The sequence below is a fragment of the Bos javanicus genome, chromosome 18 (genome assembly GCF_032452875.1).
Source record: "Bos javanicus breed banteng chromosome 18, ARS-OSU_banteng_1.0, whole genome shotgun sequence".
In the NCBI taxonomy this organism is placed as follows: domain Eukaryota; kingdom Metazoa; phylum Chordata; class Mammalia; order Artiodactyla; family Bovidae; genus Bos; species Bos javanicus.
Genome location: NC_083885.1, coordinates 24,087,566 through 24,112,344, shown reverse-complemented (window position 1 = coordinate 24,112,344; position 24,779 = coordinate 24,087,566). Strand labels below are relative to the sequence as shown.

The 24,779-nt window shown below is 49.2% G+C and overlaps 1 protein-coding gene across 3 annotated transcripts in view; it reads right to left on the bottom strand.

The window, feature by feature from the left end:
• Positions 1–260: 260 nt before the first annotated feature.
• The window catches only part of SLC6A2 (solute carrier family 6 member 2), a 42,751-nt gene continuing 18,232 nt past the window's right edge, over positions 261–24,779 (bottom strand). The window contains exons 4-14 of one of the 3 annotated variants that reach the window (XM_061387238.1): positions 22,791–22,929; positions 17,996–18,130; positions 16,277–16,380; positions 14,933–15,057; positions 13,548–13,660; positions 12,156–12,284; positions 9,303–9,402; positions 7,656–7,756; positions 7,051–7,218; positions 5,205–5,276; positions 261–1,234 (exon numbers count right to left, since the gene is read on the bottom strand). In XM_061387238.1, the coding sequence (XP_061243222.1) occupies positions 1,178–1,234; positions 5,205–5,276; positions 7,051–7,218; positions 7,656–7,756; positions 9,303–9,402; positions 12,156–12,284; positions 13,548–13,660; positions 14,933–15,057; positions 16,277–16,380; positions 17,996–18,130; positions 22,791–22,929 (1,243 nt within the window). In that variant the 3' untranslated portion in view covers positions 261–1,177. Of the gene's footprint in view, positions 1,235–2,848; positions 4,281–5,204; positions 5,277–7,050; positions 7,219–7,655; positions 7,757–9,302; positions 9,403–12,155; positions 12,285–13,547; positions 13,661–14,932; positions 15,058–16,276; positions 16,381–17,995; positions 18,131–22,790; positions 22,930–24,779 lie in introns of those variants that run through there. The other 2 variants (XM_061387239.1, XM_061387241.1) reach the window with 2 other exon arrangements.

The window sequence follows — 24,779 nt, the reverse complement described above, 5'->3', positions numbered from 1 at the left end:
AATTCAGCCCTAGAAATGAAAAAGTGAAACTAGTTAGCTAACTAGATATCCATTTTCTAATTAACTGAAAATATGTGTCAACCATTTACCTCACCTCAAACTTTTGTCCTAGGTTATAAAAAGAGTCATTTGGGTGAAAGGTGGGCCACGATGACCAGTTCTTCATTACTAGCTGGAGACTGATCACAGAAGATCCATTGGACTTAATTAATTTTGTAGTATTTTACCTTCATGCCAGAAAGAATACCACTACTAGATACATGACACAGGAAATATCCTTTATTATTCTGTACACTGAATTTTCCATGAAGAGGACAGCTTTTAAAATAAACACATACCAGATATAGAAATCTGCATGACATTGGAACAGTCCGTGACACAGGGCACCATTGAAAGAGTCCTTGTTTACACAGAAGTGGGTAAACAGAAGGATGAGGGCAGGAACCCCCAAAGCAACTTCACATTGACCAGAATTTTGGTGACTTGTACGATTGCAACTATAGCCAAGCTGCACATCCTCAGAGCTGTGGATTTTCGGACTTACGAGGGCAGGACACCTGTTACCCTCAAATTCCTTCAAACAAAAGGGTTGCATTTATATTTTAAAATACCAAGTGTTTCTGTCAACAGCTGAAGAAATATTGGAGAAAGAGAAGTACTGAATGTCCAAAACACATGATACTTCCAACATGTCTCTACTTAGTAGATTGTTACTGCTCACTAGATCATTCAGGAAAGCCCCGCAGTAAACTGTGTGCTTCCTTCTTTGTAAATTTAACATAATAATGTTGCTATGGAGACAGGATTTTTTTTTTTTTTTTACTGGGTGAGACCTTCAATTCTCTGATTCAACCCTTGCTTTTACAGACAGAGAACTCTGCAGTCCACAGAAGTGGAGCCCGTCCCCCAGGTTACCCAGTAAGATAGTCACAGATGCAGCCTGGCACAACTCTAAATGCTGTGCTGTTTCCCCCACGCCACACTCCCTCTCTGTTCTCCCATCCATGGCTTTCAAAGGATATAAACGAAACGAGCTCAGTGAACTTCTTATTAAGAAATGCCATCTTTGGTAAGCGTGTGCAGTCTCACTCACATTACCAGGATCCTTTGGCAAGAGACAGGCTCCCCCCTGGGCTGGAACCCCTCTGAGAATTAAGGCAGCTTTGAGGACCTTTATTTAGCAGGATATTTGGCAAGAGTTGGCAGGTCCCCTTCTCCTCTGTCTCATTTGCATCTGGAATGAAGACCAACTCACAGGTCAACACTAAATAATTAGACATTGAAGAGATGTTAACAGGATGGTCTTAAACAGATATTTCAACACTTCGTGGAAAATAAAAATTCTTTAAAAATCTAGTAAAATAGCAAAAGTGCCCTATACAGTACACAAGAGCACCCTTATCCTGGGTAAACTCTACAATAATAATAATAATAATAATAAAATGTCCTCAAAGAAGAAGTCAAACATCGTTTATGATAAAGCCCATGCTCTCTTTTCATTAAATGTGGGTGAAAGGTGAACCCAGAAGGTCTGCCAACACCTCCATGAGAACGTCCACGGGTGTCCCAGGTTCCCCCACCCCCAGAGCTGCTCCCCAGGCTCGAGAGTCATTTTCCCCAGAAGGCAGCACTACTGGGTTGGTTGGTGTTGGGTCAGCTAGCACCACATTTCCAACTCGCCCTCAGACATGTGTCTGGAAGCAGAAGGGCCACATACAGACAGCAAAGAGCAAACGACAGGATTTGTCTGAAGGGGGCCCCTGGAACACAGGCTTTTCTGACTCGTATCTGCCCAGCAGACTCAGCTCTTCACATGCCACCGTTCCCTAGAGCAGGGGTCCCCAACCTCCAGGATCTAATGCCTGATGACCTGAGGTGGAGCTGAAGTAATAATATTAGAAATAAAGTGCACAATAAGTGTAATGCGCCTGAATCATCCTGAAACCATCCCCGAAAAACTGTCTTCCATGAAAGCGGTCCCTGCTGCCAAAAAGGTTGGGGACCATGGCCCTAGAGCGGCTCTTTTCATCGAAGGAGAGCAGTGAAATACTTTCTTCCCTGGCAAACAGCTAGAGGAGAATAAATGACATCTCCTTCTTCCCTCTTCCCTTCTTCCAACACATTGCTCTTTTGCTAAGAAATAAATACTCCTTGGCCACTTGACTGGATGGATTGTTCTTTACATTTCATGACAGCCCTGGGTATGGTGAACTATATTGTGCTGGGAATTTCAAAGTGCTCTCAGCTGACAGTCAGAGCTGAGAGCTGAGGGTCCAACTGGATCCCTTAGTAGCTGAGGAACCTTGAGCAAGAATGACAGAAATGTTGGACCTTGGTTTTCTCACCTGGGAAATGGGGACAGAGAAGCCAGCCCTACAGAATCTGCTGGGTGGATGGGAGGCAACGTGAATGAAAGTGCTTTGTAAAAAAAAAAAAAAAAAAAAAAAAAGGTCATACCTGGGGAGGAATTACCCTTCAGGGGTGGATTCAGAGCCACAGGTGGGACCAGATAACCACAGGCACCGGTCACCCTGCTCTCGTTCCCACACCTGTTTATTCCACTCTGTTGGGTGCTTCCAGGCTGCACCTTTTTCAGGGTCTAAGACACCTGCTACTTGGGTTGTCTCAGAATTTTAACTGGACTTTTTTATATGAAAAGATCTAAAGTCTCCTGAGTTTCCCACTTTAAAGAATGACATAAGGAGCCCGACTCAACAGAGCTCTGACTCTGAGAGAAAAACCATTCCCCTGCCCCCAGCCAGCCCCCAGGTAACCATCTTCCACTGACTCCGCAATCAGTAGATCAGGCTCAGTGACTGCCCGCCCCCTCCCCCTACCCCGCCCCACTTTCCCTAAAGCATCTTTGGGGTGTATGTCACCCTGTACTCCCAGTGAAAATGATGTGGCCTCCTTTTTTCCCCGAAGATTCTGCAACAGGGCCTCTCACAGTCAGAACAAGAACCCACAAATCTAGATTTCCGAGAGTATAAGAAACTGATAACCACGAAGAGAAATTCCAAATAGATGCCACCGACTAACCAAGCTATAAATCACCTCTCTGAATGAGCCAACACTAACCAGCAAGCACCACCAGAGGGCAGCACTCATGAGTGTGTATCAGAAATCAACCTAGAAATTCTTGGCAAAAGCCAATCTGCTCCCTCAGCTCAGAATATGATGAGTGACCTCAACCTGAGTGACCGGGGAGCTGTGTCCTGGGTTCCATGCTGCCCTCAAGAAGAGAGACAAAGGGAGTTTTCAGGGCCCACTCCCCCTCACTCAAGAACCCCCGGTCTACACTGGGTGGGATTCCCACAGAACGGCTTTGAAGGTATCTGTGAACACCGCAGAGACAGCTGTCTGTCAGATGGCCTTTGGACACTGACCTGGCTCTGCGAGGACAGCAGAGGATCCTGCAGTGGAGACACACAGCTGGCCTTGCTGGCTTCCTATCCTCAGTCCCCGAGGAAGGTCCTGGGAGCCACAGGTAGCTCCTGGGCGTCATGTCCCTAAGAGGGCAAGACCCGAACGTGGCCTCTATAGACTCATCTGGTTCCTATGCAGAAGCCACTTACTATGACACCCACCGCTCTGGGCCCTCTGAGCACCAGAAGCCAGAAGAATGTCCCAGAACACACATAAATCAAACCCAGGTCAACTGGAGTGAAAACCATGAAGATTTGTGCTCATGATCCCCCCAGAGCTTCTATCCACAGATTTCATAACAGCGACAAATATCCCCAAAGCTCCCTGATCAAGGTCCAGCACTGACCAGGGCAAAAAAGAGGTAAGATCTATGTACCACTCCCTTGCCCCCCAAACTCAGCCTGGCTGCTTGTGCGTGTTTTGGTTTTACAGTGTCTGACCCAAAAAGCAACATCCTGTCTGATTTGGTGGACTGGAGATTTCTTCTGTGGCCCAAAGTACCAGCCAGCACAGTAGGGAGTTCTGCCCGTAACACAGACCTCAGCCCCAGCTGGCTCCCATAACTGGGGGAGACTTCCTCGAAACTAACAGAGGTTCAACAGAAGTCATTTTTCCTGTTCCCGCCTCTCCTCTTCTCCCACGAGGCTTAGCAATCCAAAAGCCCACAGCCCTCGGGCCAGGTGAACAGAAGGTGAAAGAAAACCAGGTCACTAAATCAGTGGTAACTTGGAAAAGAGGAAGAAGAGGGGTCGGAGAGGAATCCCAAGACAGTGTCCAGGGTGGCCTTTGGCCTGAACGCTGGCGCTGCAGGTTCCTCCTCGGGGCCAGGTTCAGATGGCCAGCCAGTGTTGCAACTGCAGAGAGAGACAGCAAGGCCAGGGTCAGGGTGGGCAGGGACCGAGGGACGAGGGCTGCTGTTCACAGCAGGACACACAGACGGGGCAGAAAGCACAGCCGCTCCCTTCAAAGACCTGGAGAACACCTGGGAGGGTTCCCTAACTGTCACATGGGGACTGCCCTGGTGGTCTGTCCGCTGGCTAAGAATCCACCAGCCAATGCAGGGGACATGGGTTCAATCCCTAGTCCGGGAAGATTCCACATGCTGCAGGGCAACTATGCCCATGTGCCACAGCTACCGAGATCTAGAGCCCACATGCTGCCACTGAAGCCCGTGCTCTGCAACAAGAAAAGCCGCTGCAGTGAGAAACCCAAGCGCCCCAGCCAGAGAGCAGCCCCCGCCTGCCGCAACGAGAGAAAGCCCGCACAGCAATGAAGACCAAGCACAGCCAAAAATAAATACAATAAAACAGAAAAATCAAATTTTCACTGAGACCCAGAAAGGGCAAAGGACACTTTGCAAAGTCACACAGTCAATCTGAAGCAGGGGAATCACAGGGAAACTCCCCAACCCCCACCCCCACATTTTGAAAGGGAAAACAGTAGGGCTTAGATCACCAAGTTACTGATGTACTTGCAGAGCTTCCTTCAAGATAAGCAAGCCTCAACCTAATCTGGGGATACTCCACGGTCACAACTCAAAGAGGGAGAACAGAGTTGAGGAAATTGGGGCATCCGGTACCTCAGGACCAAGGAGCAGAGGGGCAGGCGGAAGCTGGTAGTGGGCAGAAGACAGGCCCCTTTTCCTCCAATCCTAATATCATACCCCGAGGCGCTCTGGGGTTTCTGGTGTGTATGGTGTGTGGTCCTGCCTTAGCACAGCAGGGAGCAGTGGGTCCCCACCCCTCAGCCCCCGCCAGAACGGTCCAAGCTGCACCTACTTGGAACTGCCTGATGTCCCTCTGGGCCACCAGGTGATGCTCGCTCTCTGGAGTTATGCCATAGGCCAGTCTCTGTGAGGATGGAGAAGTGGAGGAGGCCTCAGCTTGGCCCAGGGACACCCTTCCAGCAGCCCAGAGCACACCCCACATCAGGGCCACCTGCTGCTTGTCCCTACAGGCCCACATGGATAGCAGGAGAGGTTTGTACAAGACGCTCTCCACCCTGCTTTATGGAGCTGGTCAGTTCACTCTGAGATATGCATTCGGTGAACGCTTACTGAGCCAGTGACTGCTGTCACACACTGGCCTTGGCCCTGGGGGTCCAGGGCTGAAGGACACCCACACGCTCTGCTTTGGGGGAGCTTACAGCTCACAGAAGGGGCTGACACTGAACAAACACACACACAGGCACTTTTACAACCACGACCAGAGGCAGTACTGCAGACAAGCTCAGAGCACAGAAAGAAAACAGTGACAGAACCTCAGTCCTGCCTGGGGACCCGGGCCACCTTCTTAGGGGGCTAGACACAGGGTGGACTCAGGGAATGGGTCTGGAATCAATATCTGATCACTAGGTGGGGGGACCTCAAAGTGTGAAGAATAAAAGTACTCAAAGTAGGTCCTGGTTCCACGTCCAGGATGAGCTCACTGAACACGGTCCTCCCAGGGGCCCAGAAGTTCCGGGACCGTAGGATTTCATGAACAGGAGACATGTCTCAAGGGGGTGGGGGTGGACACAGCCCTGCCTGGGACCCTCTTCCCGAAGTTCCTGTACGGCTCGCTCTTTTAGGTCCTTCTGTATGTATCTGTCCTTTCATGAGAACGTGAGTCCAGGGGAGTGTGTCTAGTGCCGAGAATACGGTCTGCCCTGTGCAGATTCTCAGTAAGTATGAGTAAAGACCGTGGGTAAAGAAGGAATAAAATCAGAAGGACATGAGGAAAAGACTGTCACCATTATTTATAACGAAAGGGCATTTAACCGAAGAATAAGGCAGACATAATTTCAGTTAAAATTCTTTGGTTCCCAAATACCTGAATATATGTATCTGCAATGCACACAGCTCAAAGAAGAAATGTCCTTTGGAAATCTCTGGTTTAGGCTGATCAGGTATCAGGTTCAGGAAAAAGGCAGATGAAATCCAAAATACAAGGTCATAGTGAATACAGAGAGGGAGAGTGGGAGACATCTAGGGTTACGACAGACCTTAGGAGATGGGACTCAGGAGTGGGCATAGTTAATGCAGACTAATTCCTCCCTAAGGGACTGGAGGGCTGAGCTCATCACGGTGACAATGGTGGGAGCAGCGTGTGAGCACGCACGTATGACAGACGACATAACTGCAGGCATCACGCACTGGCAACCTACGGTGTGCCAGGCCCCGGGCTAAGCATTCCCTTTCTCTGCTCAAGGCCCACCTGATTATCCCAGGGTATAAAAGTGGAACCTGAGGCTTAGGGGTAAATAACATGGCCAACATGGTGGGTCCGTCTGACTCTAGAGTCTGTGTCCTGTCTGTCTCTCTTTTTTAAAGATTTATTTTATGGAAGTATAGTTGATTTACAATGCTATGCAAGTTTCTGCTATACACCAAAGTGACTCAGCTATGTGTATTCTTTTTTTCGTGGTGTGTGTTTTTTTTTTAATTTTTACAATGTTGTGTTGGGCCATACAACCATGTGAATCAACCACAATCACACATACATCGCCCCCCTTTCCTTCCTGTCTGTCTCTCACCCCAGCAGGAATGAGTTGGGATGTGCCTTCTCCTGCTCTCCCCACCCTCCCGGCTGTCCCCCACCCTGCCCGGCTGTCCCCCACTCTGCCCTGGGCTGGTTCAGAGCTCACCTCTCGAATGGAGCCCCGGGTGCTGAAGAACTTGTAGACGATGTAGGCGGGCACCAGAACCATGGAGGAGCCCGCGATGCCCCATCCGACCCAGTTGGCCCAGAGTGGGAAGATGTAGTCATCGTAAGTGAGTGGCTTGAAATTGATGATACTCACAATCACCACAAACTGGGGGAGGAAAGGATACAAGGATGAAGGAGAAGAGAGACAAGGAGAGAGAGGGGAGGAGGTGGGGGGGAGGGAGAGAGGCAGAGAGGGACCAGAGAGAAGTGAGGACCAATGCATGAGACGGATGCAGGGGATGGAGGGAAAGAGAGAAAGGATTCAAGGAAGGATGGATAATGAAATGGAGACAAAGAAACAGGAGCAATACAAATGGAAGACTAGAAAGGTGACCCTGGAGCTGGGCTGAGGGGTGGCACACACAGCCCCCACCCCAGACCTGGCTCCAGGCTGGACACCCTGCTCACACGGAAGCCTCCTTGGAATCAACAGGGCAGGCGGAGCCTCCTGAGCAGGTCTCTGCATCCCAACCTCCTCCCCTTAGAAGCAAAGATCCCCACCTCCACCCTCACCCCAGGATGCTCCCACCACACACTACGCACCAGGAGGAAGGCAGGGCTGACAAACTTCCAGCAGAGTCTCCAGTAAAGGCCGGGCTTGAACCCCATCATCTGCTGGATGTCGTTGCTGAACCTGTCCACTCCTGCGCACACACAGGCAGGCCTGTCACCGAGGCCCCTGCAGAGCCCGGGGCCACCCACTCCCCTCTGCTGCCTCCCTGGAGGGGCTGCCCCCAGGTGGAAAGCAGAAAGCGGGGGCAAGCAGGGGTACCCTGGCTTATAGCAGACCTGGGGATGGGTACTTGGCTGGTTCAGAACAGGTGAGAACACACTCAAGGGTAGCGTCCCCTTGTGTGAGTAACCCCAATTCACTTTTTAGAAGGAAAACCAGGGCCTGGGGAGGGGACACTTGTCCCTGTTACACAGCCAGGGTGGCCTGATCCCAAAGCCCAGCTCTTTCCTCTTGCTTCCTGAATCTTAAAACAGTGATGACTGTGGGTACAGAGGCTTCCCCGACTTTAATCTGGTAGAAGGGACCAGACTCTTTCTGGTGAGCAGAAAAGAGTGAGAACAGGATAAACACATTAATTGTGACACACTGGGGACTTTCCCTGTGGCGCTAGAGGTAAAGAACCCGCCTGCCGGTGCAGGAGACATGAGACGCAGGTTCAATCCTTCATTCAGAAAGATCCCCTAAAGGAGGGCATGACAACCCACTCTAGTATTCTTGCCTGGAGAATCCCACAGGCAGCGGAGCCTGGTGGGCTAAAGTCTGCTAAACTTGGTAGAAAGTGAAATGTGCTGTCATTCGCTTTTTTCCCCGCGCATGTGTGCTACGTCACTTCAGTCGTGTCCGACTCTGTGAGACCCCATAGACGGCAGCCCACCAGGCTCCCCGTCCCTGGGATTCTCCAGGCAAGAACACTGGAGTGGGTTGCCATTTCCTTCTCCAATGCATGAAAGTGAAAAGTGAAAGTGAAGTCGCTCAGTGTCCAACCCTCAGCGATCCCATGGACTTCAGCCTACCAGGCTCCTCTGTCCATGGGATTTTCCAGGCAGGAGTACTGGAGTGTGGTGCCATTGCCTTCTCCGGGGCTAAAGTCTACAGGGTTGCAAAGAGTCGGACACGACTGAAGCGACTTAGCACACATGCGCGGGGGAAAAAGCGAATGACAGCACGTTTCACTTTCTACCAAGTTCTCCCCGTTCAGCTCCAGAATAAGGTTGCCAGAGAAAATACAGGACACTCAGTTGCATTTGATTTTCAGAGACAACAATATTAAATTTTAGTTTAAGAAATTTCATGCAGTATTTGGGGCATACAATAAAAAAAACATTACCCATTATCTGAAATTCAAGTTTAACAAGGCATCTTGTATCCTGGATTGACTAAATCTGGCAGCCCTACTCTAGAATGAATGGCATGGCTCAGGGAGCAGCAGTTTCCTCCGAATTCCTCTCTTAACAGCTGACACTGATGACTCTGGGGCCTTTGCCACCTCTTGTTAAAGGGAGTTCATGCAAAGATGAGTTGAGAGCTAAGACCAATATAAGCCACTTATACAACTCTGAGATCAGCCAGTGACAGCCCTGGAGATGAAAATCCCCTTTTCCTGACCAGGTGAGAAAGGTCTCCAGAAGCCCAGGGGGCCGAGGCTTTTCCACACACACTCAGGGCCCAGCACCTACCATAAAACCAGGAGACGCCGATGGCTTCCATGAGCACAGCAAAAAGAATGGAGGTCCCCGCCGCAAACGTGTCCAACAGGGTCAGCACATATATTCCACCCTGGGGCATGGACAGAGAGAGCCTGAGGCCTTCATGGCTAGAAATAGCGATCAACTGTTACATCCATCAAATTGAGCTCTCCCCTGTCCAGCTCACTTGGAACTCACCCCTACCCCATACTCAAGTAATGAGGTTTAGGGTGCTACTGTGTTGCTGCTACATATTCTAACAAAGACCTTCTGGGGTCACTGAGTCTGGGGGTGGGGACTTCAGCCAGTAAATAGCAAGCTGGGAGACTTCCAGGATTCAATCCCTGGTCAGGGAACTAAATCCTGCATGATACAACAGAAAGATCTCACATGCCTCAGAAGATCGAAGATCCTACGTGCCACAGCGAAGACACAGTACAGCCAAATAAATAAATAAATCAATAGTATTAAGGAAAAAAAGCAAGATGGATTTTATCAATGAAAAAAATGTTGCCTTCCATGAAAGTAACAAAGGATGCTGCAGCCATCAAGCCATCACATTACAGCTGCTCTGAAGGTGAGCCCTGAGGGAATTCAGGATAGAAACAGGATGCCTGCCATATAGCAACCAACTGCTGCAGTCACCCACTGCGGGGGCACTCAGCTTGAAGAAGTGTGGATACTGGCCCCCAGACAGCAGAGGTGTATATCAAAGGAATGATTTCAATGAGCCCAGACTCTTGCATCTTCCTATAGACAGAAAAGCCCTAAACTCCTTAATTTGAGATGTTTGGTTTTCTTTAATTAACGGTAATCTTTTGATGTTCCAACTTCCTTGTTCTTTGTTGCAAAAACTCATATATTCTTGAGGCAGGAGATAGATGGGCTCCAGCTTTGACATTTACTACTGGCCCCCTGTTCACACTTACTGGAGTGATAAAAAGACAGACTCCAGGCCAGACACTCACTACCAGCCCTGTGTTTACATTTCCTGAAGCAAGAGACTAATGGGCTCTGGGCTACATGTTTAGGACCAAAGGCCTGCCTACATTTTGAGATCCGCATTTCGATATGACAATAGGAATACGGTGGTTAACCGGGCATTGGGTATTTTATTGGCATGAACAGTGAGGGGCTGCTGCTGCTAAGTTGCTTCAGTCATGTCCGACTGTACGACCCCAGAGACGGCAGCCCACCAGGCTCCCCTGCTCCTGGGATTCTCCAGGCAAGAACACTGGAGTGGGTTGCCATTTCCTTCTCCAATGCGTGAAAGTGAAGTCGCTCAGTCGTGTCCCACTCTTCGCGACCCCATGGACTGCAGCCTACCAGGCTCCTCCGTCCATGGGATTTTCCAGGCAAGAGTACTGGAGTGGGATGCCATTGCCTTCTCCGAGAGAGGGGCTAAACTCTGTTAAGAGAGCAAGAGGTCATACGTTTTCCATCCTTGGGCCAGAGAGACACTGCTACTGCTGCTGCTAAGTCACTTCAGTCGTCTCTGACTCTGTGTGACCCCATAGACGGCAGCCCACCAGGCTCCCTCATCCCTGGGATTCTCCAGGTAACAACACTGGAGTGGGTTGCCATTTCCTTCTCCAATGCATGAAAGTGAAAAGTGAAAGTGAAGTCACTCAGTCGTGTCTGACCCTCAGCAACCCCATGGACTGAAGCCTTCCAGGCTCCTCCGTCCATGAGATTTTCCAGGCAGGAGTACTGGAGTGGGGTGCCATTGCCTTCTCCGAGGGACACTACACATGTGCAAAAGGCTTCTTGGGGTCAAAAATGCAGGGAATGCCAGGCCATAATAATGCCAGACCCCCTCCATATGCCTCTGCGACGAAATCCATCTTGACTCAGAAATGTGTGCACACCCAGGAAAGGGTCCTGACTGGCCAAGAAGAAGATAAAGACCTGGAAGAGTTCCCCTTTAACAAGGATTTAAACTTTCCAAAGGCTTGACTCTAACAACTCTGAGTTCACTCATGCATCTTCCCATATGCACTCTGCTTTTCTAATATATACTTTACTTTCCTCTATACATTCCGTCTCCTTGTCTGATTTTTCCTTACAAGGCAGCCAAGGACTAGGGACGGAGATTCTAGTCACCGGCCCCTGTGGTCTAATGGTTAGGATTCCTTCTTTCCACCCAGGCAACCAGGGTTTGTTTCTAGTCAGGGAACTAAGGTCTTGTTTCCAGCCACTGCTTATTGCAAGCTACTGCTTACTGATGCATGCATCCAAAATCATCCTGGCTCCTCCCTGACCTCGTCGGAACAGCCCCTCAGAGCGATCTGAGATGCTGTGCCAAGCTTAGGGCTTCCTTAGTGTTCAGATGGTAAAGAATCTGCCTGCAGAGCAGGAGACCCTGGTTAGATCACTGGGTCATTGAAGATCCCCTGGAGAAAGGAATGGCTACCTGCTTCAGTATTTTTGCCTGGAGAATTCCAAGGAAAGAGAAGCCTGGCGGGCAACAGTCCACGGAGTCGCAAAGAATCAGACACAACTGAGCAACTAACACTTTCAGGCTAAGTCCTCAGTTTGGTTCACCAAATAAAACCGATTTCTCAACTTTCAGGTTGTGTACTTTTTTTCAGTTGACAGTTTAAAATGGCCCTTTGCTGCTCCCCACCCCCAAACCAATAAACAGGTTTGCCTGGATGTCCTCAGGCTTAGAGGGGATAGACAACAATGGGATATAATCCTAGAGGACTGGACCACAGAGTTCAGGATACCAGGTACTGCCACGGTCCCCCTAGTCCTACCTTCTGTTTCAAGTCTGGGAATATCTGGCTGGATTGGAATGCAGCCTCACAAGCCCCAGGTGACCCAGAGGTAAGCCCCCCTCACCTTGGTTATACAAAACAGAGCCAGAAGGAAGGTTCCAAAGGAGACAGCAAACGTGAAGAGTTTCCGGTGTCGCTTCAGAACCTGGAAGTCATCAGCCAGGCCCGTGATGACCGCCTCCATGCCTCCCATCTGGAGGGGACGGGGCAGGGTGGGATGCAGAGGTGAATGAAAATTGTGGCCCGCCATATCAGCAAACAAAGGATGCTCCAGCCATCAGCTCCCAACCAAAGGTACACCCTGAGGGGACTCAGGATGGGAAAAAAACAGGATACTGGCCCTAGATGGCTAAGATACATATTAAATGATTTCAGTGAGCCCAGACTCTTGCATCTTTCCCTTAAAGAAAAGCATTAAATTTGTTAACTTGAGATGTTTGGTTTTCTTCAGTTAACACTGACCACCTGGTTTTTGTTGCAAAACTCCTATATATGCTAGCTCCTCCCTTACCTCTTCAGAGCAGCCTCAGAGCAATCTGATAGGCTGCTGCCCAGGCTTGAAAATTTGCCAAATATACCATAGGAAATTTGCCAAATAGACCATAATTATCAACTTTAAGGCTGTGTAAATTTTTTCAGTCCCTGGGGTCCAGGGAGTCCAATCTCAGGTACCCAGCTCCCTCGGACCTCCTAGCAGCCCTGGACTCATGCACCCCAAGAGATTTCTAGAGAAACTGGCAGGTTCAGCTTTCTCCCTATCCTCTCACCCTACTTCTGCCCTGTTGTCAACCAAGCTCAGAACTCAGAAACCGTGTGAGAGGGGGCCAAGAGTTAACTCCTATCTCCCCCTATCAACAGGGTCTTGACTCCTGTCCACTCACTCAGCCTGAGTGGATGCTGATGAAATACCACGGGAAGAATGGTTGGTGAGAGAACAGAAGTTATGAAACTCTGAATTCAGTTTCCCCGTCTGTAAAAGGAGAATACTGGGCTGGCTTATCCCAGGTCCCTTCTAATATAAATTTCCACAGTGCCAAGGGGTTTCTCCTAGTTTCTGGCAGGTGGCTCAGTGATAAAAAGAAAACCTGCCTGCAAAGGCTGGAGATGCAAGAGATGCCAGTTCGATCCCTGGGTGGGGAAGATCCCCACCCAGGAGGGCACAGCAACCCACTCCAGTATTCTTGCCTGGAGAATTCCGTGGACAGAGAAGGCTGGAGGGCTACAGTCCATGGAGTTGCAGAGAGTTAGACACAAGTGAGCACACACACCATCAGCGTTGACTTTCTGAGTACTGATTTCTTTGTTTGCATTTAAATAGGGCCTTATGGAAACAACTACTGATTAGGGATTTGAATGGGGGAAAACTTGAGACTTAGTAGTGTGTGTGTATTTGGGGAGGGAGGGTCAGAGTCTAGTGGTGTCTGTGGGCAGAGGTAATCTGAACAAGGTCACTCACCGAGCTGTCAATTCCCAGAGCCAGGAGCATGATGAAGAACACAATGGCCCAGAATGTGGATCCCGAGAGGGTAGAAATGGCTTCTGGGTACAGGATGAAGACTAGGCCAGCTCCTGGAAGAAACATCAAGGACCTCATCAATGGCTGGGGCTGTGGGTCTGAGCTGCAGATGACAGGGGAGCATTTTGAGTCCCAATAAGCCCTAGTCCAGCCCCATCATATTTGGTCAGTCATGTGTGGATAGAGCAAACCAAAGTTCTAAAGATGATGGACAGGGACTTCTCTGGTGGTCCAGTGGTTAAGATGCTACACTTCCAACAAAAGGGCTGTGAGTTCGATACCTGGTCGGGGAACTAAGAACTTATATGCCATGTGGTGAGGCCAAGAAAGTAAATAAATAAATATGACTGATGAAGCCAGATCCAAAATAAGGCTGGAAAGAAGGTGGGGTCATCTTAACACAGCTCTTGAATGCATAGGTGAGAAGCTGAGAGGCGCTTGGGAGCCATGGAAAATTTGTTGAAGAAGAAAGCTAGTGACTTGATTTCCCAAGAGTTTGATATCAGTTTCATATCACCAGAATGCCAAGGGTTCGATCCCTGGGTTAGAAAGATCCTCTGGAGAAGGAAATGGCAATCCACTTCAATATTCTTGCCTGGAGAATTCCTTGGACAATGGAGCCTGGTGGGCTACAGTCCGTGAGGTCCCAAAGAGTCAGACACGATTGAATGACTAAGCAGGTACACATGTGCCAAGGAGGTTGACCTTAAACAGCCAAGCCCGAGAGCCGTACCTCTCCTGGACAGCTACGGGTCTCAAACCCCACCTCCTACACCTCGTGAGGGATCCTCTTACTCTCAAAAGTTTGTGAGTTTTCAGAGTTCATCAGAGGCAGCCCCTGCCCAGGTCTCAGCCTATCTGTGGCCATAAAAATACGAGAAGGAAGAAAGAAAGAATATGAGAAGCTGTGGGGAAGCATAGGCTCTACTATAGGACTGGTCAGGGTTCAGTTGCTAGCATCATGCCTCACTAGCTGGGTGACCTGGAACAACTTTAATAGACTGAATTTCAGCTTTCTAATCTTTAAAATGGGTCTATTAAGACTTGCCTGGCAGCACTGCCAAAACTAAGCCAAGATATATCAAGTGCTTAGCCCAGGGGCTGGTACAGAGTAGGTGCTCCAAAAACCTATCTGGCCTGGCCTGATTCAGGAGATTCTGCCTGGAATTTCTTCTGATGGCCTCAAAGAAAGTCCATCCAGCAGCAGCAGGGAAGGCCCCACGTCCAGCTCCCCTTGGTCCTGCAGCCACAGGAGAACTGCACAGCTGAGAAGAAGGTGAGTTTCTCAGCCCCTTCCTTCTCAGTGGGCAGGACTACCCACCCACCTTCAGTGGCAACATCCTCAATGTTGACCTTGTGTTCATGGGCCATGTAACCAAGGATGGAGAAGATGGCGAACCCGGAGATGAAGCTGGTGACACAGTTGATGGTGCTGGTCAGCAGGGCATCCCTGGGGAAAAGCAGCACTGTTAATTCAAGTTGTCTGACTCTCCACAACCCTCTCATGGGCCATCTATGGAATCCACGGCTTTGAATGCCATCCCCCTCTTCAGTTTGCTGATGCCATCCAGACCCCAGTGCCCCACCATCCCTGGGTCAGAGCCTGTGGATGTAGGAAATAGGTCAACAACTGCTGGATAAAACACTCTGATACCAGAAACTGCTATAAAACTCTTGTTGGGAGACTGAATCACCAGTCTCCTTCTTCAACAAACTTTCCGTGGCTCCCCAGTGCCTCTCAACTTCTCACCCAGGCATTCAAGAGCTTTGCTAAGATGACCTCACCTTCTTCCCAGCCTTCTTTCATGAGACTCTCTAACACGCACTCTCTGAGCAAGCCAGTGAATCTGCTGGTTCACAAACATACCACCTCTCCTGGCTCTGCTCATGCTGTTTGTGATCCACCCACTCCATGTCTGCCTATCCCAACACTAACTCTCTACCAAGGCTCACCTCAAGTGCACCCTCTATGCTCTCAATGATCCTCTATCAGAGGGCTGATTGCCCCATTTCCTTAGCCTCCCCACAGCCTATCCCACTGGCATGCATTCATCCTACTCTGCCTTGTACCAGGGATTCTGTCTTAAGCCTTTGACAGAGAGTGATGAAGCAGCCCCATCTGTGCCCCTGTCTGAAGCCTTCACAGCACTGGGCCAGCAGGAGGCAGCATTAAATGCTTACAGAGCCAGCTGATCTAGAGCACCGTCTTCTGACTCTCCTACCCTGAGCAGGCTTCTTATTCTTCCCTGTGGTCTTAAGTTCTGACCCTGCCAGGGCTCTCACCCCTCAAGCAACCAGCCTGGATACTCCGCCCTTGTCTGCCCCCCACGCGTCAGACGGACAGGGGGCAGTGCTGGTTGCTCTGAAAGCCACAGTGTCCCTCTGTCACAGCTCTGCACTCCCATGATTTCCCAGGGTTAGTGGCCTCAACTATCCCAGTTCCTCAGCTTGCACTGCTTAAGTGTCCTGAAGTGACATATGTTCACCAGGACCCCCGTAGGCCATGTCAGAGTTCATAGAACATCCAGGATGGTCTTTACTCTGCCTCATCTCACAGGGAACTAAACCCAAGAAGAAAATCTGACTTGTTCCAGACGAGAACCCTCTTTTCTACCCCTGTGAGGGTCCCTAGGATTTAGAGCTTTCTGGAATCCCAGGAAGGATCTTACCTGTAGCAGTTATTGTCAAATTTGTTGTAACTAGCAAATGCAATCAAGACTCCAAATCCAGCCCCCAAGGAAAAGAATATCTGAGTTGCAGCATCAATCCACACCTGAAATGGGCAGATAAAGGCCATCACCCTCTGCTCCCAGAGAACTGGACTACCTCACTGCTCCAGACAGGCTGAGAAGCCCCAGGGATGCTCTTAGACTCAGGAAATGAGATCTAGCCAGAGATGGGCAGTCACACAACTCCTGCTGCCCAGCAGCCTGTACAAAATCACTGTGGAGAGAGGCTGGGGTCTCTCTGGCATCATCCAGCCTTGGGTGGTCATGAGTAAGCTCACCCTGGAGGAACTCACTGGCTCAATTTGATATTTTGATTTTCAAAGAAAGTTAAAAACGGAAAGTTAATAAACTAAATGTGGCTTTAAAGTGGATGTGGCAAGGGCAAAGGGTTTAGACTATCTCAGGTGTTATGGAGACAACAGCTTCAGGAAGGAGTTACGATTCCTAGTAGCTTCTACCAACCCACAGAGAGTGGGGACTCCTTGGTGGCCAATGGGGCTTACTTCCCTCATCTGATGGATGATGAAATTACATGGCTAGAAGCCTGGAGATCTGAGCTCCTCCAATTGCTCAGCCTCATCGTCTAGCCCTGGTCAATTTCACTATCTATATCTCAGTTTCCTCATCTGTACAATGGGTATAATTTTACCTAGCTCGCCAGGACAAAGCCACAATCAGAGCTATGAGACTTCTGTCATCTCCCCACTTTGTAAGCAGAGGGTGTAACAAGAGAAGCCATCTGATGGAGGAAGACAGAGCTGCTCCTTCAGATGTCAGGCTATTTCTACTGTTGGAAAGATTTAAGATATATAAACAGTGCAGAACAGATAGAACTCTGACTTGCTTCACAATTTACAAGGCTGATTTGTTTCCTACGCTATTTTTCTGGCAGTTACTAAGGAAGCAGGTTTTTCTCTTGGTTATTGGGCTATAACACTGAGTTATGCCTGGAGAGTAGAAGCTGTGTCCCTCCTAAACCTCATTGGTCCTCCCTGCCAGGATATCGTGGGTTCAAAAAGAGTATGGGGATGTCTTTGGGGATTCTGAGGGGAATATGTTGAGGTGTTGTCACTGAGGAGCACATGAGTGATGAGGTTGCAAATCATCTCAGCTGTGATCTGAAGATGCTCAAGGCCCTAGGAACCTCCAAGGTGTCTCTGCTCCTGGCCTCACCCCGCTGTTTTGGACTCCACTCCAAATTCACCCCACCTGCATGGTAGTCTCTGGGCAGGACAGTGAGCTAAAGTAGATGTGAGGAGAGACAGTCAGTAGGGTTTGGGTCCCCCCATGGCTGATGCTACTCCTTATGCTGACATCACAGACGGTACCAGAGGCCAGGGTTTGGAGACCAGAGTAGAAATAGGTCTGGGGTGTTAGAGTGGGTTAGGGGGCCATGACATTGGGCAGGGGTAAGAACCCAGGACAGCATAGTGCTGTCTTTGAAAAGAGGGGGTCTGCAAAGGCCACTTAGTAGAACCACAGATTCCAGACCATCAGAGCTGGACAGGCTCAGGGATACTGTTTGGGTGCAGTTGAAACTGGTCTTTGGTCAGACGGAGATGCTGCCGCTCAGAGTGGGGAGGATCCATCCCAGGCCACACAGAGCACTGAGAACCCTCCTCACCCTGGCCCAAGGGTGGGTGGTCGCTGGGCACTGACCGTGGCCTCTTTTAGGCGGTAGAAGTCGATGTGCAGGTAGGCGTTGATGCCGTTGGAGGCGCCGGGCAGCGTGATGCCATGGACCAGGAGCACGAACAGCACGAGGTAAGGCAGCGTGGCCGTGATCCACACGACCTGGCAGTGGACAAGCTGGCCGTGAGAGCCTGGCTCTGCTGCCCGCGTGGTGCAGGGCTGGGGTGAGGGAGCCAGCACACCCTCCCACCACCTCCTTTCCACAGCGCACGTGCTAAAGGCTCCATCACTAGGTCAGACCTGGGTCTCTCCAGGACAGAGTGGACAGACCAAGGCTGCACCTAGCGAGAAAGCCAGCCTGGAGGTGCTGCCACCAGGAAGCTAAGGGCAGCAAGAATGAAGACCAGGTTCTCGCCGTGCCCAAGGCCTCCTCTTCTACAAGCTGCCTGTACTGACGCCCAGGAAGAACTAGGCACCCCCACCTTTATGCCCTCCATTGTCCCTCTTCTCTCTCTGTCTTGTTTACCTTCATTCAAGCATATCCTCCTAAGTTCACTGCCCAGGAAGGGACGTGGTTGGGCAGAAAGTCCCATCCATAGCAGTTCTTTCTTTTGGGCACAAACAATTTAGGGCAAATACAAACTGCCCTGTCCAGAAACCTGTAAGGGAAGAGGCTGACCCCAGACTAAGAGACACTTGCCCGTCTTGCCCAAGCTGAAGAAACAGAGAAGTGGGGAGAGGAGAAGGTTGTGTGGCTTCCTCTTTGTTCCTTCTCACCCCTGACTATACATGAGAATACTCTGGGGGAAAGTATAGACTGAAAATGTCAAAGTTCAGATTCCATTTTTGGAGTTTCTGATTGGATTGGTCTGGGGTGGGTGCTGCACTTCAGGCTTTAAAAGCTCCCCCTGGCACTTTCCTGGTGGTCTATCAGCTAAGACTCCATGCTCCCAATGCTGGGGGCCTGGGTTTGATCCCTGGTTGGGAAACTAGACCTCACACTCTGCAACTAAGAGTACAATGCTGCAACTAAGGATCCTGCATGCTGCAATTAAGACTTGGCATAGCCAAATAAATATATATATATATAATTTTTTTTTAAAGCTCTCCCAGGTTGCAGGGGACAAAGATAGATGAGGAACATTTATGAAGTGATTTCCACCTGCTAGCCCAGCACCGAGGACCTCTCATCCCATCCTCCCAACTGCCCTGGAGGCTGGCAGGACCATTAACGGGCCTCACTTTGCAGATGAGGACACTGAAGCTTAGGGGGCATCATTCATCCTGAGGGAATGATGGTGTCTGGACTCCAACACAGGTCATCTGACCACAAAGCTGTGTTCTTAATCCTTCATGCTACTTTATGTTTGAGCCCCAGGTTCAAGTCTTTTCTGTCAAGACTCCTATGAAACCCTGTCTGTCTCTTGGCCTCAGCGTCCCCATTTGTACAAGCACCTGGAGTAGATGGTCTTGGAGAACCTTTTAGATCAGCATTTAGATGTTCAGTACAGGCTTGTAGTTACTAAGGCTGGTTGAGCCAAGGACTACTAGTTGGAGGAGGCAGACAGAACTCCAGGGCAGCAAACAGCACTGTGTTTGACACCCTTGTCTGATGCCCTGGGGGCTAACTGACTCCTGACTCAAACCTCCAGCCTCCACCCTGCAGTGGTCAGTGGGCCAGGGTCACAGAGTGTGGTCTGTGGTAACCCCGTTCCCTGAATCAGACTGTACCCACCCCTCGCCATCCCAGGCGCCAGCTGTGAAGTCATGCACCTTCCCAAACAGAGCCTTCACCAGCCAAGACAGAAAGTGTGAACATTTGCAATTCATCCCAGGCCAGTTCTGTGGCTGGGGCAGCCCGCTAAGAGAAGGTCCGTATCCTGTTCTAGATGTAGTCTGGGAAGAAATAAGCAACACTTGTGGTTTTCTCATGAGCCAAAGTATAAAAACAAAGAGCACAGCACTATCCTGTGTGAAGCTCCTTATTCTAGAAAGCCCCTCCCCATGGACTGCAGGGCCCCTTGCCCACTCAGCTGCCAGAACACTGGAGGACTTAAGCAAAATGTGGGCGGGGACTTTGGGTGACGTATCTTCATCTGGGGCAGGGCTTCCTAGGGCAACACCCTTGCCCTGCCAGGCCCCTCACTACACTCCTCAGGGGGAGGGGATGAGTCCTCCTCTGAAGGTACCTTTGTATAAAGGAATGGAACATGTTCAGCTCCACTCCTTTTCTCTTTAGCATCGGTCCCCTCAGAGACAACTCCTGCCTGCTCCAGCCAAGTGCTAAACCAGGTGGGGCAGGCTGTACCCCTTCAGCGAAGGTAATAGGAAACTTAATTTGGGGGTGCAATATTAGAAATGCGTGGTGGCCCCTCACACAGGCTGGCAGCAGCAGTAAAACTCATACACCTTCTGCATCTCTGTTGTCTGCAGAGGCCAGAAGAGCCCTGCTCCGGACCCCCAGGAGAGGCACGAAGAGGCTGGATGAGGCTGGCCTGGGGCTTCTGTGGCTTCGCTTGCAGTTCCTTCCATTGACAACGCCTTCCTTCTGCTCCATCTCCACCTGCCCCTGTCCTTTGAGCTCTATCCCAAATGCCACCTTCCGCATGGTCTTTGCAGACCCTCTCAGTTTGATGAACTTCCTTCTGCCACTAATGCAGCTTTTTGGACCATAGGAACCATGGTAAGAAAAACCCTATATATTAAGACACATGGATTGCTATAACTGAATCACAAATTCCACAAGACAGCTCTTACTTTACTACAGGCAATGTACACTGCTATTATCTAGACAATTTCATTTTGAAAAACTGTGGTGACCCCCTAAATTGATTTAATGACAGTTGAAAAACCCAAAGTTTGTATCTCAAAGTGCAACCTGACTACCTGTTGAAAAATTATCTTCAAGGTAAAGAAAGTTAAGTTTTTAAAAAAGCAAGATCTGTAATAGTATATATAGTTTGTGACCATTAGTGTTTTTGGAAATGGATGGGGATGCAAGAACAAATGTGATTGACCTACACCTGCCTGTAACACACATAATACTACAATCAACTGAATCTGTCATATTTACTCTTGCATCACTAATACTAGCACCAAGCCTGGCACATAGGAGGTATCCATAAATGCTTGAAAAGTTGAAGTGGATTCAAAAGAACACTTAGTGAGGTTCCCCAAACTCATTTACCCACCCACCCTTCTTCCTACCTTCCCTTCTTCCCTCATTAGTTCTTCAATAAATATTTACTGAAGACCTACTATGTGTCAGGTATTGGGATGGTTGTGGTCCAATCCTGGCTCTGCTCTTAGAATTCCTCCAAGCCCTGGTCTGCATTTCATTTGGGTTCTTCCTTGGAGCAGATACCATGTCTCCAACATTCTAAGAGGAAGTTCCACTTCAAGCTCTTCTTGACAGATTTCATTCTCATTTGCTGCTGGTGCCTTGCTGCCATCTTTGCTATCTATCACTTAACCAAGACTCTAGGAGAACCACAGAGATGCCTGATGCATCCCACTTTCCAAAATCAGTTGCCTAATGAAGCTTCTCATAAATTCAGGCTGCCTGATTATGATAGGTTGTTGCCTTGTAACTCCCTATGAACACACACTCCGTGTGTTCCATGTTGACTCTGGGCTTTACCACAAGACTTATTTTGGCTCCTGGGACAATAGCAAGCATGATGTAAAGAGAGACTGGAAGAGCTGCTTGCACATTAGGGTTTGTTTCCTTGGAACATGCTCTTGGAACTCAGCCACTATGCTGTAAGAAGCCTAAGCCACACAGCAAAACTATGTGGAAACAACCCAAGGTGCTCAGGTTGACAGCTCCAGTTGAGCTCCTAACCAGTACCAACTGCCCTCAATGAGTATGTGCCATCTTAAAGGTTCCAGCCCAGTCATGCCCCCAGACATGTAGCCCAAGCAATATCATATGGAGAAAAAGAACCATCTTGCTGAGCCAAGTCAACTCAAAGAATCATGAGAGACAATAAAGTGATTGTTATTTTTCCATCATGAAATCTTGAGCTCTTTTATTACACAGCAATAGCTAACCGAAACACTGGATAGAATATTTCCCAGCTACAGCCTCTTTAATACAGTCAAGCTCTACATAGACCCATAGGGTCCAAATGGAGTTGTTGTTCTCATGATGTTTCTCAGGCTCAGAATCGATGTGGGCAAAGTCCTGATTATACTCCACCCTGAGGGGCTGGCTATGGGGAGCAGTGTTACCTAAGTCAGAACACCAACTCTGGCAAGCTGTCCTAGGTCATCTAACTCTGTACTCCTCTCCCTAGGAAACCTAAACTCTTGTGAGCACTCAGCACTGTGTCAGAGGATGTCCCAGGATTCATCCAGATATCTTCTAGAGCATTCTCTTTTACTCAAAGATTCAGGGGTGAGAATGATCAATTTTATAGTGAAGGAAATGGTTACATTCTAGAGAAGGCTGCAACACTGGCATTTTAGTCCCACAGAATTTAAGATTTATCAAAAACATGTCAATAGATTGCTTTGGGCTTTGGGTGTCCTCATTCCCTGGTCTCTGCTATTAGGGAAGCTTTGGTGGGAAAGTGTGAGGAACCCTGATCCACTCACACCCCCTCACCCTACTGTTGGAGAGCCCAGAGCTTAGGAAAGGGAAGGGATTTGTCCGAGGTCTCCAGCAAGCTGGTGGCAGAGCTGGGGTGAAAACTCAGACTTTGTTCTTCTAGCATCACCTTTTCCTTTCACCAACTACCTGAATTACAGGTAGAAAAAACATCTTTTTTTTTTTTTTTTGAGGACAACCTCCCAACTAAAAGAGAAACAAAGACATTACCTTTCCTGATGTCTTCACTCCTTTCCAGAGGCTAAAAAACAGGACGATGACAACGATGATCAGACAGAGCAAAAGCTGCCACTGGGGCAGGCCAATGTCATGAATCCCACTGCTCTCATGCAGATGCAGGACACCACGCCTGCCGGGGGAGATGGTATCATCAGGGAGGCTGACCTAGGCCTTGACCGCAGGCCAGTCCCTGAAAGTGCACATCGATGGAGACGGGCCCGGGCTGCCCCAGCCTGTCCAGTCACAGCCTGTGCTTAGCACTGCCTTGCTCTAGCCAGCAAGTCTTCTTGGAAGATACCCCCACCCAAGGCTGTTCTTTCAACAGTTACAAAAGTTTTCAACATAATAAATATCTCTGCTTGCCAGGTCCTGGAGAGATGGTGGTGAATAAACAGAGGAAAGGTCTCTGTCCTCACAGCACTCACAGGCTAAAGCAGTGGATACTGGAACATCTGGCAATGTCTGGAGATATCGTTGATTGTCACAACTTGGGCAGAAGGCATCTAGAGCAGTGGACCCCAACCTTTTTGGCACCAGGGACCAGTTTCATGGAAGACAGTTTTTCCATGAGTTCAAGTGCATTATATTTACTTCACACTTTATTTCTATTATTATTATGTCAGCTCTACCTCAGATCATCAGGCATTAGATCTCAGAGGTTGGGGACCGCTGATCTAGAGGACAGAAAAGTGGAACACCCTACAATGCACAGGACAACATAAACATCCTATACGGCTTGAAACAGCCTCCAAAATTCCCATGTTACTGAGCTTAAGAATCCCTGGGCTGGAGACTAAGAAGTAAACATTTCTCCTATTTTACTCAAACTAAACGTATGTATATCCTCTGGCTTAGCAATTCTACTCCTGGGTATCTGTCCAATAGAAACATATACACATGTTCATCAAAAGACATGGTGTAGAATGTTCACAGCAGCATTGTCCATAACAACTCCAAATTGCAAAATACTCAAGTTATCTATCAACAGTAGACTAGATAAATTATGACATATTCATAAAGTAGAACATTATACAGCAACTAACTCTGTATGGATGAATCTCACACACATAATTTCACGAGAAAGAAGTCAAAACCGAAAGAGGGCTGCTGGGGGCTGGTGACAAGGCTGTGGACAAGGAGGTGATGGCTCCGGCCATGTAGAACTCCTGGGTGACAATAGCTGGTGCAAACATTCCCCATCTTGAGCTTTTTTTCCCTCTACAGTAAAAGGGCTCTCACGAGGTTTACACTGCAGAATATGAGACAGTGCTAGAACTCAGGAAATGCTCAACACCAATGATCATTGGAACTACCAATCTGATTGAGTCCCAGCCTTCAAGGGAACAGCAGCATCAGCAAAGAAGCTGAGAGGGGCCCAGAAAATTCAGCCAAGGGAGTCAGCAGGGCAGGCTCCACAGAGTGGGTATCTGGTGCTTTCTCTGCAGGCCCATGGGAGAGCAGGTGAGTTGAGCTGGAGTGCCTGGGTGTGGTAGGAGTGAGATGGGGAAGGTGTGGTGTTGACAGGCATACAGAGAAGTCTGCAGTGAGTGAATGAGCAGAGCTGTGTGACTGATCAAGGGTCACCAAGACCTGTGTTCCCATCCCCAGAACAGCCTTCATCCTGACCGCCCCGGGGCAGGATGTCATGGCTGTAAGCTACTCATCCTGCATCAGCTTCCCCAGCAATGAGTCTCCATGTCTGGTCCCTCCTAATCTTATCTCTTGATCTGCTACCAACACCCCATCCTCATGGCCCAATGTCAAGCCAGACCCATATTCCCTTCCTCCAGGACTGCTATAAAAACCTCCCCACTCCCCATCATCCCAGTCTCTCCAGTCAGGCCCCTTAAATCCACAGGCTATGCTGCTGTAAAACCATCTGAGTCATCTCAAGTTGTGTTCTAACCTTGTCAGTCTCCTGCCCCCCAATCCTCAGAAGCTCTTTATCATCTAAAACAATGGTTCTCATGGGGTGCAAAT